General features: G+C 52.9%; 1 protein-coding gene across 4 annotated transcripts in view; it reads right to left on the bottom strand.

Annotated features, from left to right (window-relative positions):
• The window catches only part of MPP2 (MAGUK p55 scaffold protein 2), a 31419-nt gene extending 15883 nt beyond the window's left edge, over positions 1 to 15536 (bottom strand). The window contains exons 1-4 of one of the 4 annotated variants that reach the window (XM_086357461.1): positions 15502 to 15536; positions 13403 to 13504; positions 10533 to 10583; positions 5744 to 5862 (exon numbers count right to left, since the gene is read on the bottom strand). In XM_086357461.1, coding sequence (XP_086213587.1) covers positions 5744 to 5862; positions 10533 to 10563 — 150 coding nt within the window. In that variant the 5' untranslated portion in view covers positions 10564 to 10583; positions 13403 to 13504; positions 15502 to 15536. Of the gene's footprint in view, positions 1 to 5743; positions 5863 to 7427; positions 7525 to 10532; positions 10584 to 13039; positions 13358 to 13402; positions 14000 to 15501 lie in introns of those variants that run through there. The other 3 variants (XM_086357460.1, XM_086357459.1, XM_086357462.1) reach the window with 3 other exon arrangements.
• Positions 15537 to 18600: the final 3064 nt, after the last annotated feature.

The raw sequence follows: 18600 nt of genomic DNA, 5'->3' as shown, positions 1-18600 counted from the left end.
CTATAATGAAAAATAATAAAGAATTAGAGACATATATAGTGAGATAGATAAAACTGAATCACTTTGCTGAAATCTAGAACTAACACAATATTGTAAATCAATTATACTTCAATAGACATCTCATTTAAATGTCAAAATGATGGTAAGATTAACAGTATAAAGGCCATTTTCCCAATAAAGAATCTGAGGCTCTAGCAGGTAAAATGAATTCCTTTTCACAACTCCTGGGTATACAGCAGAGATGCAAGTCAAAGTTTCCTGAGCACCCCCACAGCTGTGGTGCCACTATCTGGGCACCGGTTTTTAGAAAGTGTTCTCTTGCACAGCACACACTACAATATTAGGAGCACGAGGGCCCACAACCAGGAAAGCAGTTTTTAATTTCTCTGGTAACCATTTGCTTAATTCTGCTCTGAAAAATCACCCTCAGCACAGCACACCCTCAAGCTCCTTACAGACCAGAAAGTTGGGCCAGGTTCACACCCGGCTGAAGAGCTGGTTCTTAATCCCAAATCTGCCAGCTCCCCATGCAGAGCCAGATGTGAACTGCAAATGCAGAAACACGCCACAGCCTTTCTTCGGAAAACTTTTCCCTCCACCCTTCCACTCCAACTTCTCTGATCAGGAGACAGAATTCCCACTTGACGCCCAGGCTCATAATTAAGTAATTCAAAATTGAAAGTAATTCAAAATCTGAAAGCATGGTGAGCCAGAAGGTAAAGGGACTCTTCCACCTGAATTTGGCCACGTGATTTGCTTTGGCCAATGAGATGTAAAAGCAGAGGCTTGAAAAGGGTCTAGGACTGGAGGCTGGTCTTTCATTACAGCTGAGACCACCATGTGAAGCAACCTGGGCCACCCTCCTAGAGGATGAGAGACCACACTGTCCCAGACAGTGCAGCCTTCCCGGCTGCGTCACCAGTCACGCGACTGAGGCTGTCCTACCCCATCCCAACTGAGCAAACCCAGACCAGAAAACCACCCAGCCAATCCACAAAATCATGAGACACAAGTCACGCCACTATGCTGTGGGGTAGTTTGTTACACAGCAAAAGCTAACTGAGGCACTGGGCTCCCCACCATGTCCCCTGGTCAGAGTCTCCATCTTGGTGACCCTCCTGGCCCCTCATTCTTTTAAGACCCTGCCTTTCTTTGCCAGCTGTCTCACCTTCCCACCACCACCACAGGACTGGGTCTTCCCTCTGAATTCCAGTCCAAAGGCCAAACACTTCCACATCCATGACCTCCCCCTCTCCTGACCACAACTCTGAGAGGTAAGTATTGTTATCCCCATTTCTCAGAAGTAATGGCTGAAGCTCGGAGAGGCTGTCAGCCCTACTAAGGTCACACAGCCAGTCAATGAATCGGACTTCAAACGCTGTTTATTTTCTTCTTCATCTCATGTGGATTAGTTCACAGGCCTCCCAACTGGCAGCTGTCCCCACTGATAACCGTTTGCCTAAATTTCTGAATGTCATCTGCCTTTGATTCCTCATCGTGGCCCTGCCTGTTGTTGGAACACCTGCTACTGGGTCCACGTCAGCTCCCAGACGTCACCCACCTGCCAGGACTGCCACCTGCTCTCCATAGCCAACCCTCTGGATTTCCGATCTGCCTGCCAGATTTGACTTCCTTCAGCGCCTGTTAACTCTCTGGGCTTGTCCCCTCAGGGCCTGCTCCTCCCTGGTTCCAGATCTACCCAAGGCAGCCCCTCCCGCATTGTCTGGCACCTCCCCGGAGAGGACAGTCAAGTCCGTGTCATCAGGGAAAGGGAAGGAGGTGAATAACTACCACGTCGGTTTTACTTGGGCTCTACTCCTGTGGGTTTCTGGGCTTCTAAGCTTTTGCTGCTATATTTTTGATAAAGTACTTTGTCTAATAGGTTAGAAATTGATCTGTGTATATGTAATCATTATATGTATGAGAAGGAGTAAGATGTAGGTCTGGTAGATCAAAGCAAGTCATGTGGTCAAGCCCAGATTGAAGAGTGGAGAAAGTTTACCTTTTGATGAGAGGACTGGCAAAGTTGTATTGCAAAGGGTCACATATATAGGGGTCAGAGGGATTTTTCCTGAGCTGACTCTTGGCAACCCCATGGACCATAGTCCACCAGGCTCCTCTATCCATTGGGACTCTCCAGGCAAGAATACTGGAGTGGACTGCCATGCCTTCCTCCAGGGGATCTTCCCAAACCAGAGATCAAAACCAAGTCTCCCACATTACAGGCAGATTCTTTACTGTCTGAGCCACCAAGGAAGTTCTTACTGAGCTCAGATGCTCCCTTATGGAGATTCATTTCCTGTTTGTTTCACAGCTAGATGGAGAGAACATTCCTGGAGAAGAAAGTTTACTTATGTAAACTGACAGTACATTGGTAACTTTTCCATCAGGCTGTGGTCCCAGGACTAGGACATTGCTGAGCTCAGTGAGAAATTGACAGACTCTGGGCTCCCTCAGGAGAAGAATAAACTATCTGACGTTTCATTGCCACCGCCCTAGCACTGCGCCTGGCCTTGGTGAGCATGCAAGAGATATCTGTTGAATAGAGGACAGATGACGGAATGACCAAGTGAATGACAGAGCCATCCAGCCACCAATCTCACCTTTGGAGAGCTGTCAGATGGGTTCTAAGAGGCCACTAGAGAGGAATGCTATGGAGGTGGGGATGGGGTAGGGGCGCATCTCCCTCTGGAGGGTTCTGGCTAAAGAACCTTCTAACCCTGAGGTTCTGCATCCCGAGAGAGCCTCCTTATTTCACTGGCTGTCACGCTGTAGAAGCAAATAGCTAGTGTGACTCAGAGATGGTGTGGTTTAATAAATTCAACTGTGAAGTCAGCTTTGGAAGGTTATAGATGTTGAGGTTCAAATGCAGGTCCTCAGCAATTCCACTGCCAAGTGTCCACCCTAGAGAAACTCTAACTCATGTGTGGAAGCAGAGGGATGTAAGGATGTTCACTGCCGCACTGTGCTTAACAGCAACAAGTCAGCAACAGTGTACCTGTCTCTCAGTAGGGGAACCAGAAAACGAATACACTGGGCTCTGTTCACATATTGGAGTATAACACAACAGTCCAAATGAATCTATGTCTCTATGCATGTCAGTAACTATATCACTTATATGAACTAGAAATCTCAAAAACCATCGCTGCTTCCACTATCATTCCATTATGTAAAGTTTAAAAACACATATAACAGGGGCACGTAGTTTACATCTAAATACATATGTAGTCAAGATGGGCAAATATTCAGGGGCATGGTATCATCAACTCCAGCCACGGGTCACCCGTGGCCAGGGACAGCAGTGGAAATGAGGAAAAGGGGAGAGGCATTTACTGGACACACTTTTTATTTCTTAAAAAGAAAGAGCCAGAACTAAAGCAAATGTGATCAGCATTCACATCCTGGAGGTGGGTACTACGTGCTTTTTCTGCACACTTTCTTGTATTCATTCATTCAACAAACATTCAGTGAGGACCTGTTATGTGCCAGGCACCGTTTTAGGCTCTGGGGACACAGTAGTAAACAAAGCCAACATCGCTGTCCTCAAGGAGCTCATATTCTCTCTGTTTGAAACATGCATAACTCCTCGTTTTGATTTTTAATACATAAGTCCAGTCCTTAACCACTGACTAAGAGGCAACCTACCTTTTTCCAATCTCCTCCAATCTGCTTGGTTTTCTCTTCCCCAGAACCTCCCACTAGCATCTGGTCCCCTTCCAAGCCCCATGTCAGAAAAGGCCACAGCTGTCCTGTGACAGAGTCCCCACCTCACCCTGTGGAAGACCCACCACCTAGCTGTACTGCCCCACCCCCCACTATCATCCAACTTCCTGGTCACACCCACCACCATTTACCGGAGACCCTGGGGCTGCCTCCTGTGTCTCCCCACCCTCATGCCTGTGTAGACACCCCATCCCACACCCAACCCATCCATTCCTAGAATTCTTTAACACTGATGGCCTCTTTGCACCCCCATAGCCACATTCAAAATGTTATCCCTAGAACTGTCCTCCTTGGAAACCTTTCACTTCCCACCTCCCTCTCTGACCTTGGCCTTTTCCTCCTCCAGCTGTACACTCTCTCCCCAGACACTTACCCCAGAGAGCCCCCAGGTCTTTGCCTCCACGTTCTCCCCGCCCTTCTGTTTCTTCCTGGCCACTCTCCCCTCCCCTCCCAGCCTCAGCCCCAGAGGTGATGCTCTGAGCCACTCTCACCTCTCCCTGCACCTCAGCCTCCTACAGCCCCCATCCGGCACAAGCCCTGGACCAAAGCCACCCTCAGTGTCTCTGGACTGAATCATCCCCACCCTGGATTGATGATCTGGGGCCCTGTTGATCCTGCTCCCTGACTTTCGGTAGGGTCCCTCTCTCCCCTTTAGTAATTAATTATTAGTTGACCCTTCACTTCCAAATCCCACCCTCCACCCCCACTCCACTCAATCCCTGATCCTTAATTCTCAGCTGAAGACCGCCCACCCCACTGAGAAATCTGAGCAATTAACACGATTCCCTGCAACTCCCAGCCTTGCCTCCAACACAGCTATTGGCATCATTCTCACCTCCTCTCCTCCTCCCCAGCAAAGGGGTCGCCCCCTCCCCTGTTCCATCCTTGCTTGTTGTCACAGTTGAAGGTGGCACCAGCCCTTCCCCAGTACAGAATCTCAGGTGCCTGGCTACCCCCACCCCTGACCGTCCACACCCAAGCATCAAGTACTGCCAATTTATTTCCTAAATATTTCTTTTATCAAGAAATAAATCAAGAACTCTCTCAAGAACTGTTACCACAGATCTAATTCAGGATGATCACCGACTCCGGTCTCTCCAACTCCAGTCATGACCCTCCAACCGTCCTCCCTATGGCTACCAGAGGGATGCTCCCAAAACATCCATGTGCCATCATCACATGCCTGCTTAAAATCCACAAAAGGCTCCAAGTTGCTCACAGGGCATCACAGGACGATGCCTAAGCCCCAGGCACAGCTCCTAGGGCCCTTCATCAGCTGCCAACAGCTGCCAACATCTCCACAGCTCATACTCCCTGTCTCACACCTAAAGCTCCAGCCTCACATCAACACTTACAGCCCCTGTACATTTCTAGCTCTCAACACTTACAGCCCCTGTACGTTTCTAGCTCTCTCACCTCTGTTCCTGTTGAAATTCTTCTTGTGGCCTGGAATGCACTGCCCCTCCTCCTCAATCTTCAAGACTCAACACAAGTGACCTTTCCTCCAGGGTAGCTTCCCTGCCCACCCTGGGTTGGGTCAGGCATCCTTTACCCTCCCCAAACACCTAATGCATCTGCCTCTATCAAAGTCATTACCAAAGTGGTTTGTAACTTTGTCTTTCAGTGAGTCTCTCCCCTGCCTGGTATGTGGCAGGTGACCTTAGAAAGATGTCTGCACAAAGTGTCCAGAGGCAGAAAGATAAGCAGGCTGAACCTCAGAGATTCTACAGCACAGCCATGCTCATTCCCAACCAAGCATACCCTCCATAACCTGGCAGTCACCAAACATCCATCCACATGGGCACGTCTCTGGACTCAACAGTCAGGAATGGAGGTGGGCCCCCACCACCTGCAGTGGTTCAGATTGATCACCCGGGCATGGATGTCCATGCATACCCCCCTCCCAGGGTCTCGAGTGCCACCTGTCCCATTCCCAGGGCTCCCTGTGGCTAACATCCCACCCCCTGCTATGCCTTCCCAGGCACAGCACCCTTGTGTCCACCTCCCTGGAGCACACTACCTTGGCCAGGGATCTCACTATAGGACTTTCCATAATGCCTCGAAGGAAGATCAGGTCCAGTTCGGCTGCTCCCGTGGCATTGGGGAGAGATCCCAGGTTGTCCAGGACTTGCTGCATGGCTGGATGGAAGGAGCAGACAGTGAGACACACAGGCGCCAGCTGAGCACAGGGGACCCAAACACACCATAGAAACCCCACCCCTCTTACCCTCCATCCCACAGAAGACAGCCCCTCCCCGCAGCACATCCTTCCCCGCCTGGCACTCCAAGCCCTAGAATGCCTGTGGCAGAGGCCCTAAGAGGGGAAGGGCAATTTCCTTGGCCTGTTCTCTAGGCCCTAGGTAATACTAGCCTGGGAGGTGGAAGGCTCCCAGCACCAGGAAGTGGACTTTGAGGTGGGGGCAGGGGAGAAATGGAAGCAGATGTCAGGTTCCAGTTTCTGCCCTAAACCAGAGAACCACAGCATTCAATCTCTGGATGGGTTGAAGCCACAGGACTCAGCCACCTGCACGTGGCAGGCTCAGGGGTGAGAGAGATGGCGCTTGGAACACGTCCCTGGAGTGTGAGCCTGGAGTCAGCAGACAGCCAAGCAGGAGGTTAGGGCCTACCCGCCATCCATTACCAGTTGTGCCACTAATTCAGGGTGATTTTGCACAAGTCACTGTCCATCACAGGCCTCAGTCTTTCCTTCCTGTAAAATGGGTGGATTAAACTGGATGGTATCTACAGGCCCTTCAGCTCTGAAAGACAATGACCTGGAAATTAATATAGATCATAGGAAGCCAAGGCTGAGGCCCAGGACACTGGTAGAAGCTGGGGGAAATAGGCACTCTGGGGCTTGGGATGACTGTGGACACCCAGGGGCAGAGGTCAGACCAAATCATCCTAGGGATCAGCAAACCCTCAGCCGGGGATGGGACATCAGCAAGGGGAGAACACCTGAAGCTGGGCCACTGCTGAGGGGCTCAGCCTCAGGTAGGGGCTGTCTTCCCCCACTAGCAGAGGTGGGAGCTACTGGCTGTGGCAGGTTCTGGGGGAAGGGAGGCAGAAGCAGAGTGTGCCCAGCTGGGGGCAGAGATGGGCAGGGGGTATCATTACTCTGCCACCCTGCCACCCACGCCTACATCTGCATAACAGCACCCAAGCTGGGAAGGAGGAGGGTGGGTACAGTCCCTGGCACCTCTCACTGTTCTCAGCCATGCCCCCTCCTCCAGGAAGGGATGGGGGTGGGCTGCAGGAGGCTCTGAGATTGGAAGCTGGTAGCCACTGGTCAGGGACCCTTGGCCTTCCACACTCTTCCCTCTCATTCTCCCCACCTTTTCCACAAATGACATTCATACCTGCCCTCCAGACCACTCCTGCTCATGTCTGGGCTTGGCATCGGTCAGAACCTGCCAGGTCCTTAGTGGACTCAGAAAGAGGCCAGGGCAGGAACCCTTCCCACTCTGCCAGGATATCCTGGGACCCTTCCTCTCCTGTCATCTTCACACACAGATTCCCCAGCCTGCCAGCAATGGGAGGGGATTGAGCCAAGGGAGTTGGTGCCCTCAGTACAGGTCAGCTCTCCTGGGGGACCGCGCCCGGAGACCCTTAGGCTTCGGAGAGCCTGCTTCTAGGGTACCCTCTCCAGATGCCCTAAACCCCTCAAGACCAGACCCCAGCCTCGCCACTCCACGTTTCCCTACCTTCCCTCCGGAGCTCAGCTTCCTCAGAGGAGCCCAGGGATATACCCTCCAAAGAGGCCCCGCTCCCTGGGCTGCCGGCCATGGCTGACTCCCTCCGGGACCTGGGCTGTGGAGTAGCCTCCACGCCACCGCAGCCTTCCCAGCCAGAAGTGGGCAGCGCTGGAGGAGGTGGGACTCAGGGAGCGCCCTCTGCAGGATCAGCCAATTGTAAGGCTCAGCCGCCTGACTGCCTTGTTGATTGGCCAAAGCCCAGACTGGGAGCAGACAGGCGGGAGGGAGCTGTGAAAGAGCTGGGAGGGGGCCGTGGAAGGGTCCTCGTCCCACGGTGGCCAGATTCCCCTGTTTGAATACCTATCACTAAAAGGCAAGGAGGCGGCTGAGGAAAGGTTTCTGGCCGGGGCGTGGGGGTGGGGGTGTTGTTAAGCTTGCCCCCCATCAAGACTGGAGCGGTGCTCAGAGACCCTCCCCTCCCAGAAACCCAAGGTGGATGGGGACTTGGCCCCATCTTATTCCAGTCCCTCTCTTCTAGAAGTCCCTCCTCAATTACACCGCCTGCCACCTCCTCCTCGAGACTTCCGACCTCTCCTCTCGGTCCCCTCACCCAGTTTTCTTTACAGTGACTCCCTCAGGGCCAAAGGAAGCCCCCAAGAACGACTCTCATGAGGAGGCAGTGGCACGGCCCTCAGACCCCACATCTCAGGAGTAGCTTCTCCACCCCATCTCCAAGTGCGCCCCCGCCCCCCACCACTTGCTTCAGGGGGCCATGGCTGTGGACAAGACAGGCATCTTGGGACTTAGGTACTGGGGACTTGGGAAAAGGTGAGGGAGTATTCATTCAGAAGAGACTAGCGTGGGCAGGAAGGGAGGGGTTTTGAAAGTTACCCCAGCCCAGAGCCACCATTCCTTCCTCTGAGACCCTGCACCCTTGAGGCCACCACTAGGCACTGCTCCTGCCACCAGACTGCCATTCCCTGAGGAGTGGCACAGGGTCACAGCACACCCTGGTTGCCATGGCAGCAAGCAGGATTACACACTAGAACATTAACCCAGAGATTTAAAGGGACAGCTCCACCTGAAAGCCCCACATTCCAGCCTTAATTCAAAGAAAGGAGGGAACCCGGTGCAGAGGCAGAGCTTCAGGTCTGGAGACCAGGAGCAAGGACTCTCACCCATGCCAACACCCATGCATCTCCAACCCTCAGGGAAAGAGCTCCTCCACCTTACTAGGAATGGAGTTAGGGTCTCTCTGCAAGAGGAAAACACCCACACCATCTCGCTCCCTTCACGATGATAGTGGCCATATTGATATGTGGATCAGGGTAGAAGGACCCTGCTAGCTTCAATTTCTGCAGAGGCCAAGGGAAGGATCTCTGGGGGAAGGTAAAGGAGAAGGAGGGGGGGGTGGTGAACTTGACCTTAGAGGCAAGGGTACAGCTGTCTATCAGACCCGTGGGAAGTGTAATGACCACCAAATGAGAAGGGGCAGAAGCCACCATTAGAGTTTTGAGGCCAGGAGCCTGCCCAACCCCGGGGCAGGCACAGAGGGCCACCTGAGGGAAAGACAAAGCTTCTGGCCTTTGAGTCGCCCATTGCCTCTTTTCAGAGGAAGAAACGCAGCCTCCAAATTTTGCTTAAGTTGCTTTAAGCAACTTTCTTCCTTTGGATACAGAAAGCCCATGACACAACACCCAGGGGAGCAGGTGCCCCAGGAGTCCTCAGAGGAAGCAGACCCTCATACCTATCTCCTGAACTCCACTCCCTACCCTGTCCCCCACCCCACCAGGGCCCATCAAGTGGCCTGAAGCAGGGAAACCAAAGCGCTGGGCCTTCCCCTCCCTCTACACCCCTGCCAGGCACCATTAATGGGTTTACTGGACAGCCCCAGATTGACAGGCCTTTAATCACAGGCTCAGGGATGGGCTTAATTAACCCCTAAGCAGCTTACAGAGGGGCCCAGGCAGGCTGGAGCAGTGGGGAATGCACTGAACCCTCCAAGGCTGCAGCAGCTAGGGGACATTGGGACAGTCTGGCCACTGCATGGAGAAGAGGCCTTTCCTGGGGGACAAGGGTGTCACAGTTTAGTTCTGGCCCCTCACAGCAGCCTTCACTTTCCTGCTTCAGTTTTTCAGAGGGGAGGGCACAGAGAAGTCAATCTAACTGAACTGGGAGGCCTGGAACATCTTGCAGAAGCAATAGCAGCACCTAGAGAGAAGGAAGGGGCTACAAGGTCAGGAGGCACCCAAGCGGGGATCAATCAGAGAAAAACAAGAACAGTTCACAACTGTCAGGGCCCTCTGAGAGCCTGAGTACAGGGCACTTCACCTGGTGGGTCTCTGCATACACTCAGGGTGCGATCCCTGAACCCCTGGAGTGGAATGCAGACTTCGTGCATAGAAGCCTTTGTCTATGATGAAGGCCCTCGGTTTGCATCAGATTCTCAATAGGATCCAGGACCAATACAAGTTAAAAACACTGATCTTGTCCTATCACCTCATTCTACAGATGGGGAAACCTAGGTCCTCAAAGCGAGGTGACTGATTCAGGGTCACAGGTTAAAGAGGTAACAACAACTCAGCAGCACAGCATAATAACTGTGAATATCCCTAATGGTAACATACTTTCCCTATTATAGCCTTTGAGTTTCACATCACGTCTTGACAGAAGAGACACAGCCTCCAAGAATCTAAGCAGATTGTTCCTGAGGCTTCCTAGCTTGTCTGGGTGGCCCACAACCTTGCCCTAAAACTTCCTACAGGACTAAGCCAAGGCTTCCTGACCTGGCATTCTCCACAGCCCAGCACACACACACTCCCATGTGTTGGTCCACTTTACCCATCTGGGGGGCACTGCACTGTGGACGTCTTCAGAGCATGCATCCCCCTCCATGGAGGTGAGTTGTGCTCTGTCTCCAGCCCCACCCTGGGGCTGGTGCAGCAGGGTGATAGAAGTTGCCCGGAGGAATGGCTGAGCAGCTGGATGGAGCAGCTGCAGCAGGGGTCAGTTTGCTCTTACAGGGAGCTGTGGCAGTGCCTGAATGTGCTCCCCAACCTGCCTGGAATCCCCTGAACCACTGATATAACTGACATCCCTTCTCCCACTTCTTACCAGTCTCGGAGTTGGTGGCTGCAACCGGCATGGTGAAATCAACAAGGGCTCCTGGAGGAAGGGAGAGAGGAGATTGAGAAGGCAGAAGGGCAAAATAATGGGGAAGGAATTAGGAAGGACCTCCCCCTCAGGAGCCAGTGGGGTAGGGGAGAGGGCACTGCCCTGACTCCAAACTATCCTATAGTTCTGGGAGGCAAGAAGGGATGACACACCCATCTCTCCAAGGAGGAGGAGACAGAGGATCAGAGAGGTTAGTTGATTTGTCCAAGGTCACAAAGCTAATAGAGAGCTATGGGGACTTCCCTGGTGGTCCAATGGCTAAGATTTTGGGTTCCCAATGCTAGGGGCCTGGGTTTGATCCCTGGCCAGGGAACTAAAACCCACATGCCAAAACTAAAAATCCCACATGCACAACTAAGATTTGGTGCAGCCAAATAAATGAATAAAAATATTTTTTTTTAAAGAAAAGGAGAGCCACAATGAAACTCCAGGTTTTATGACTCAAAAAGAAAAAAAATTTCTGCCTACCATCTGTCTTTTTTATTTATTTATTTTGAGAGAGAGAGGATGGGGGAAAGTCCAATGTAAGTAAAAAGGTAAAAAGTAAGAAAATGGGTGTTCCCTGACTTTAAGCTCCATGGGTCAAGAATCACATCTGTTTTATTTTGCCTCTGGATCCTAGACCCAGCACAGTGAAGATGCTCTACAAACATCTGTTCATCTGTCTGGCAGAAATGATGTCATACCTCACTAGGGCCTCTCTTGCTTCCTCTTTCTCCCTCTACCCCTTCTTAGCCCAGAGCTGGGACAAGGAGAGCAGGGGGCTCTGGGCAAAACCCATCACGGAATTTACAGACCCAGTTTCCATCCCAGGTCCTCCTGGAATGGCGTTGGATCCTTTATTCTCCAAGGAAGGGTGCAGGTGGGTAACCCACCATCCTTCATCCCTTTGCCTTTCTGGGCTTGTGCCAGTGGAGAAAACCCTAATTCCCGGTTGCCATGACAACAGGAGGCGCGGTGGCTCCCAGCAGGGGTGGGGGAGTGGAAGAAAGCATCTGGCAGTGCCCACTTTAGGTCTGAATGCTACTGGGCCCTGGGGGTGGGGGAGCCACGACTTCACCTCCTCCCCCTAAAAAGGTCCCTAGAGGGACCACTACCTGATTTTAATGAAATCCTCTCTCTTCCTATCACCTTCCCAGGCCTGAGCAGGTCATCTGTGCTCCCTGCTACTTGTAATTTCAAGTAGCAGAAATTACAAAAGTGGAAGGATGACTCCCCTTCCTCCTGGATCTGCCCTGAGGACAAGGAAGAAAGGAGCTTTCGGGGAAAGGAAGGACATCTCCTATCAGGCTAGCACCTAGACTAGGAGCAATGCCCAGGATCCACTGTGCCAGCTAATGCCCTGGGCACAACTCCTGCCACCCCTATTCCTAGAGAGCATCAGAGAGGGATCCCTTTCTCCCCACCCCCCAACCCCACCCCTGGCCCATCCCGGGTCCTGAGGACCAGGAACCTGCAGGTCTCTCCAGCTGGCACTACTCTCCCAAGTCCTCCTTCCCCAGAGGGTGGAGGGTGGGAAGAGGCAGGGAGGATCCGGTCCCCAGAAGTCTTGCCCAGCCTGCCTGGGTTTTCTCCCTGAGGAGTCGTTCCCACGGGCATCGGCTAGCTCTGCCCTACCCCCACCCAAGCCTCTGGGAGGGCGGGGCCGGCTGTGCCCACAGGAGAACAGCAGTGCCAGGCAAGCCAGCCTGGCTCCGAGTCAAGGTCCGGAGCCCAGGCATCTGAGAACTCGCACCTCAGCTTCCAAAACCCTGGGCCCACGTGCCCTCTCACCCCTATCTCCAGGCTATCCACACCACCCAGGGTCGGCAGCCGATGTGGGCCCACCGAGAAAGGGGGAGGTTTCCTCCAAGCTCTGTCAATACGCGTACAAAGAGATATAGAGGAGAAAGGTCTGACAAAGGAGCTTTGAAGATCTACAGGTCGTGGAGAGGGGCAGACAGACTGCAATGGGGTCTAGTGGCCAAGCGGGCCTGCACGCACCGACGAACAGAGTGCCCCCGCCCCAAGAGCCCAGCCCTAAAACGCTGGGCGCTAGGACCTGGGAGGAGGGGGGTGTGTTGCGAGCCATCAAAGAAGTCTCTCTGCGTGCGCGCCCGGCGGAGACTAGGGGATGAGGTCACTGAATGGCTGCACACCGCCCCCCCATCCCACCCCCGCCCGCGTCCTCACGCTCCCCGCTCTGAGTTGACCTAACTTTCTGGCCCTGACTCCTCGCTCCTGTCACCGACCCCTTCCCAGGTCTCCAGATCCTAGTCCTGGCCCCCGACCCAGACCCGCCCCCTCTACAACCTGGGAGGCGAAGCAGCAGCACTCCCCCTTCGCAGGACCCCCTCCCAGGAGAGATTGAGGTGTTGGCCTCCCAAGGTGGCAGGGGAGCCAAGGGGACCCACACAACCTCCGTCTTGCGCCCCCACCCCTGGAAGAGCTAATAACGCGGTTCTTACGTAATGCCCGGCTCCGAAGTCCCCAGAATCCGCACAGTCCCCGGAGAAGCCGCACGGACACTCGGGCCCCCGCACAGCTCACCAGGCTCTGTGCCTGACGTCACTTAGGAGCCCTCACCGCAGGGGCGGGGGGCCAGTGTTCACGGGCCGCGAGGTCTGATCTCTCTCTCTCGGAGCCCCGAGAAAAGGGTAGTGGGGGCGGGAGGATGAGAGGGAGAAAAGGGGCGGGAGGGTGAGAGTGAGGGGAGGGGCCAGAGGGAAGAGGCCAGGGGAGGTGTAACGCAGAGAAAGGGCCCCAGGTGCCGTGCCAGGACCAAGAGGGCCCTCGGGTGGGTGCTGGCCCGGGGGCCGGGGGGCGCCTACCTGCGCCTGGAGAGGCCCTTAGCTCCGGGTGGCTCCCGCGCAGCCCGGCGCTCCGCGTTTATTGCTTGTCAATCGCTACTCCGGCTCTTAAAGCGGCCAGGCCTCCTCCGCGCGAAGGGGCGGAAACCGAGAGAGAAGGGGAGAGGGAGGGGGATAAGGACGCCGCGGGACCACCTGCAGGAAAGTACCCTTTCCGAGCAGCTAGTGGGTAGGCGGGGAGGTGGTGACTTAGGAGACACTACACAGCCCACGATTCCCCCACCCGCAGCTGGCTAGGATCCTACCCAGGGAAGCAAGGACTGGGACCTGTACCCACTAGTCCCTCGGCGCCCAGCGATTCCCTTAAAAGGGCGATGGTAAGAGACCCGCCCCCTTCTCTCAGCTTTAGACCCGCGTTCCAGTTCAAGGCTTGCCTCACCTTTTCTCATTATCCTGCTTCCCAACTGGGTAAGGGAGCAGGAGGAGTTTAGGGAGACCCCTCAAGGAGCAGGAGACCCATCCCCATAGGACCTCAAACTCAGGAGCAGCTTTTAAGGATTCATTGGTGGATACCTAGATCCCAGACTCGCTAGGCGAATTTGCAAAAAAAAAAAAAAAGGGGTGGGGGGCGCTGAGACCCTATTTCAAGCCTGGACCGGAGAGCTGGTCCATACCCCAGTCTACGGAATACAGAACAAGGTGACTCGCCATCCTTCTTCCTAGTTCCATCTCAAAAAGTAAAGACAAACCCAGTTGCCCGCCTTCACCCCAGCTTCTGGCTCCACTGTAGACCTGCACTTAGTTCTAGCCGTGGAATACTGAAAGCTCAGCGGGAAGACTACGCTTCGCCAAGTGCGCGGTGGGTCAGCCGAGGTAGTACTCTGGCCGCGGTATTCCCCACCTTGCACCCTCTCCAACTGCTTTCTAGAATATGCAGGTCTCCTAAGATCAGAAATGCACTGCATTCTGGAAACTTGCTTGGAAAGCTCAGAAATGGGTTTGACTTGGAAATTGATCCTGGAAGCAGGGGGGACTGGTCCCCTTGTTGCAGGAGACTCAGCTTGCCCTGGGCTCCGGCGATCATACGTTTCAGTACTGTTGTTTTGTCACTAAGTCTTGTCCGACTCCTTTGCGAACCCGTGGACTGTAGTCCGACCGGTTCCTCTATCCATGGGATTTCCCAGGGAAGAACACTGGAGTGGGTTGCCATTTCCTTCTTTAGGAAATCTTCCCAACCCAGGGATCAAACCTGCGTCTCCCGCATTGCAGGCGGATTCTTTACCACTGAGCCATCGGGAAAAGCCAGGTTTGAGTATAGGTAAAGAGTTTGCCTGCGGTGCAGGAGATCTCGGTTCGATCCCTGGGTCAGGAAGATCTCCGGAAGGAGGAAATGGCAACCCACTCCAGTATTCTTGCCTGGGAACTCCCATGGACAGAGGAGCCTGGCGGGTTACAATCCATGGGGGTCACAAAGAGTCGGACACGACTGAGCGACTAACAACAAGCACACAAACACAAGCCACAAAACCACTGCCAAGCTCTACAGAAAGTCCTGATGTTTCTCGGTGGTCTCCTCCCTTATTACTGAGCAAGGAAAGGAAAGTTAGTTAGCGACCCCAGATGGCAGAGACTGGAATTACAGGCTTCCGTCTCCAACCAAAGAACTTGCCGGAGCAAAATGCTTTCTGCCCTCTCTTCTGCCTTCAAGCCAAAAGATCTTCCTAATTCAATTTAGGAAGAAGTCCCTGGGAGTTCCCTGGTGGTCGAGTGGCTAGGACTCTGCGTCCCCAATGCAGGGGGCCCGGGGTTCGACCCCTGGTCGGGGAAATGGATCCCACATGCTGCAACAAAGAACAGGAGTAGCCAAATAAATTTTTTTAAAAAGAGAAGTCCCCTTCCCATCATGAAAGCTACTCTCCACTCTAGCCTGTCCACCTGGCTATTTGGTGGTGGGGAAATGGAAGCATCTTGAATCTCTCCATAGTATTAATTACTTCTCAGTCAGGCAACTATTACCCCATAACAACATACAGCAAACTTTTAGTTTCATTCAAGATCCCCAGAACGAGGATCCCTGATTTTGGCCCTCTAGGAGATGGAGCCTAACTCATTACTCTTACCAGCTGCCTCCTCGCAGTCCCTCCCCTCACCCCCATTAGTCAGTCAGCAAGCATCTCTCTTATAAGGGCCTTATAGAATGCCAGCTCCTCACATCTGTTCAAGACCTTACAATTGATAAATTGTTTAATTCTCACAACAGCCCCATGAGGTTACAGAGAGAGGAGAAACATTTCCTGATACAGAGTAGGAGGCTCTTATTCTGGTCCAGATAGGGTGCCAGCCTCACTGATACTGTCAGATACCAGCTACAGGGCCAGCATCAGTGATTCCTGAAGGTGGAGGTCCGGAAGGGGGAATGTCAGACACAGAAATCACTTTCTAGCGGTACAACTGAATGTCGTAATAGACGTGCTGTGTTCTAAGCAGGGCCCCAAAGGAATGAGGGTGTTACTGATGGGATATAGTGTAGCTGGGGTAGGAAGCAGGTTTGAGGGGTCCACAATGCATTCCACGGCAGTTAGAGGCTGCCCCCTCTGCCGGTGGGATGGAGGAACGTGGAGAGTAAGGAGAAATGAGGCGTTGGGGTGGGGAGGAGGCAGGTGGAAAAGTGAGAGGAATGAGTCCTCTTCCTCTGAGGTCTGTCTTCTTCCCTGCCTGCGCCACAACGGTGCCGGCAGTGTTTCTGCTTACCCTCAAATCGAGATATTCCTCTGGTGGATATTCGCTCCAAGGCTTTGGGATTCAACGCACAGAAAGAGAGAAAACTCGGAGCAGCTGTTATAAATTTTCAGCAGAAGTGAAGTGAAATAAGTCCCTTCGTCGTGTCCGACTGTAGTCCATGGAATTCTCCAGGCCAGAATACTGGAGAGGGTAGCCTTTCCTGTCTCCAGGGGATCTTCCCAATCCAGGGATCGAAGCCAGGTCTCCCACATTGCAGGCGGATTCTTTACCGGCTGAGCTATCAGGGAAGCCCTAAAAGAGCCCGTTCTGTAATTGAGTGATGTTGCACTTCCGGTGATGACCAGCAGGGGCCGCCAACAGTTACCCTGCGTCTCTGTTTCTACACCCACCAGCTCCGATCCCTTAGCCCACTACCTCAGCAATTCACCAGTCTTATTCTAGAAGCCTTTTCTACTGTCTGTATCTCTCAGTAAAAACAAAAAAGTTTGGAACCATCACTGTAAGTATACTTATATTTATATATTATTATATGAAGTGAAGTGAAGTCACTCAGTCATGTCTGACTCTTTGCGACCCCATGGACTCTAGCCTACCAGGCTCCTTCCTCCATGGGATTTCCCAGGCAAGAGTGCTGGAGTAGGTTGCCATTTCCTTCTCCAGGGGATCTTTCCAACCCAGGGATCGAACCCGGGTCTCCTGCATCGCAGGTAGACGCTTTACCGTCTGAGCCACCAGGGAAGCCATATTACTATATGTATGCTACTAAATAATCATTAGAATTTTTGAATGTGATTTTTAATATACATAGTTACTATTAAAAATCACATTCAAAAATTCTAATGATTATTTTTAAACTATAAATAGAAGTTCCAGTATTTTCTTACCATACCCTAAAGGATCATCTGATGCACCCCTAGGTGCATTCCCCACTTCGAAAACCAAATTTCTAAAGAAAACCAAATTTCTATGAGAAAGGATGCTCTTATTCTGTTCCAGATAGGGTGCCAGCTTCACTGGTACTGAGTCAGATACCAGCTTCAGCGCTAGCATAACCCAAACCTCAACAGGGCATCTGGACAGCTAGCTGTACCCCGCCCCCACCCGTCCAGGATCAAACCAAATTTTCCCTGGAGAACCAAGTGTTCTGGGCCCTGACTCCCATCACAACCTCAGACAGCCTGAAACCCCCTCCACCATCATCATCACCCGCCAGCCACACACCAACCGGCCCTGCCCCCACATTAGATATCGGTCTAGAGATCCAAAACTTCTCCCAGAAGCTGCTGCATTGCCCTCCTTGCCCCACCCCACCCCTGGCCCAACACTTGCACTTTGCCCTGCCTCCTTGCTTTACTCTGCCACAACCCCATGGGGTGGGATGTTCTGGAAGTAGAGAGCTCTGCGTTGAAATCCTGGCTCTGTCATGTGATATATGTGTCCTAGGTCAGTTACATAACCTCTCTGAGCCTCAGTTTCCTCATCTGCACAATAGGGATAACAGCCTCCACCTTGGGAGAGGGCACAGAATGGATGCCACAGTACCAGGCACACAGAAAATGCCCTATAACTATGGTTCCTTCCTGGGAGTAGGTCTGAGCAGGCTCTCACTAGGTGCCAGCTGAGCAGTGGGTGGTTAGTCTCTGTCTCTGGCTGTCTGACGTGCCCATAACTGACCTCGGGTCCTCCTGGGGAAGACGGTGGGCCCCCCAGGGCTTTTGGAGCCCCAGGTATCTACTACGGACAGCATGTCCTCTTCCTTCCTACCCACCTGTTAGTGGCATCCTGCCTAGTCCTAACTGTGCCACCCACTACACTTATCCTCTTTCCAGCACCCAACCAAGGTGGCAAGAGCTTTGCTTCAGGCACCATGCAAGGGGACCAGGCATAAGTAGTCCATAATAGAGTAGGGACGAGCTCACAAAAGTCTTCCCTGGTGGCTCAGATGGTAAAGCATCCGTCTGCAACGTGGGAGACTTCGGTTCGATCCCTGGGTTGGGAAGATCCCCTGGAGAAGGGAAAGGCTACCCACTCCAGTATTCTGGCCTGGAGAATTCCATGGACTGTATAGTCCATGGGTTAGCAAAGAGTTGGACACGACTGATTGACTTTCACTTTATTTAACTTCACAAAAGGCAGTGCAGGCTCTGGGCATGGGAGGAAGTCCTGCTATCCACCCCAGTAATCCAGTGTCCATTGCTGGAGACTCCCACACGCCAACTGGGCCTTGGAGTGCCCCTGCAGACCCTGGACAAGGCAGGAAGGTGGAAGGGTCAAAGATGAAGGAATGAAAGGAGGCTGAGTTTAGGAGAAATGAGAGAGATCTTTTTCCTCTGAGTCTGAAGCACCTGCCTCCTCACAATTCACCCCACCAGTTAGATCTGCATTCTTCGATGTTCAGAAAGCTTGCTCATAATTCAAAATTTTATGTTGCAATTGTGGGCTGATGCTCTGTGCTCTAAACATCATCCCCACCAGAG

Source organism: Bos grunniens, chromosome 19 (genome assembly GCF_055505025.1).
Source record: "Bos grunniens cultivar Pamir isolate PY7600 chromosome 19, Bosgru_T2T1.0, whole genome shotgun sequence".
In the NCBI taxonomy this organism is placed as follows: domain Eukaryota; kingdom Metazoa; phylum Chordata; class Mammalia; order Artiodactyla; family Bovidae; genus Bos; species Bos grunniens.
This window is presented reverse-complemented; position numbering and strand designations above follow the sequence as displayed.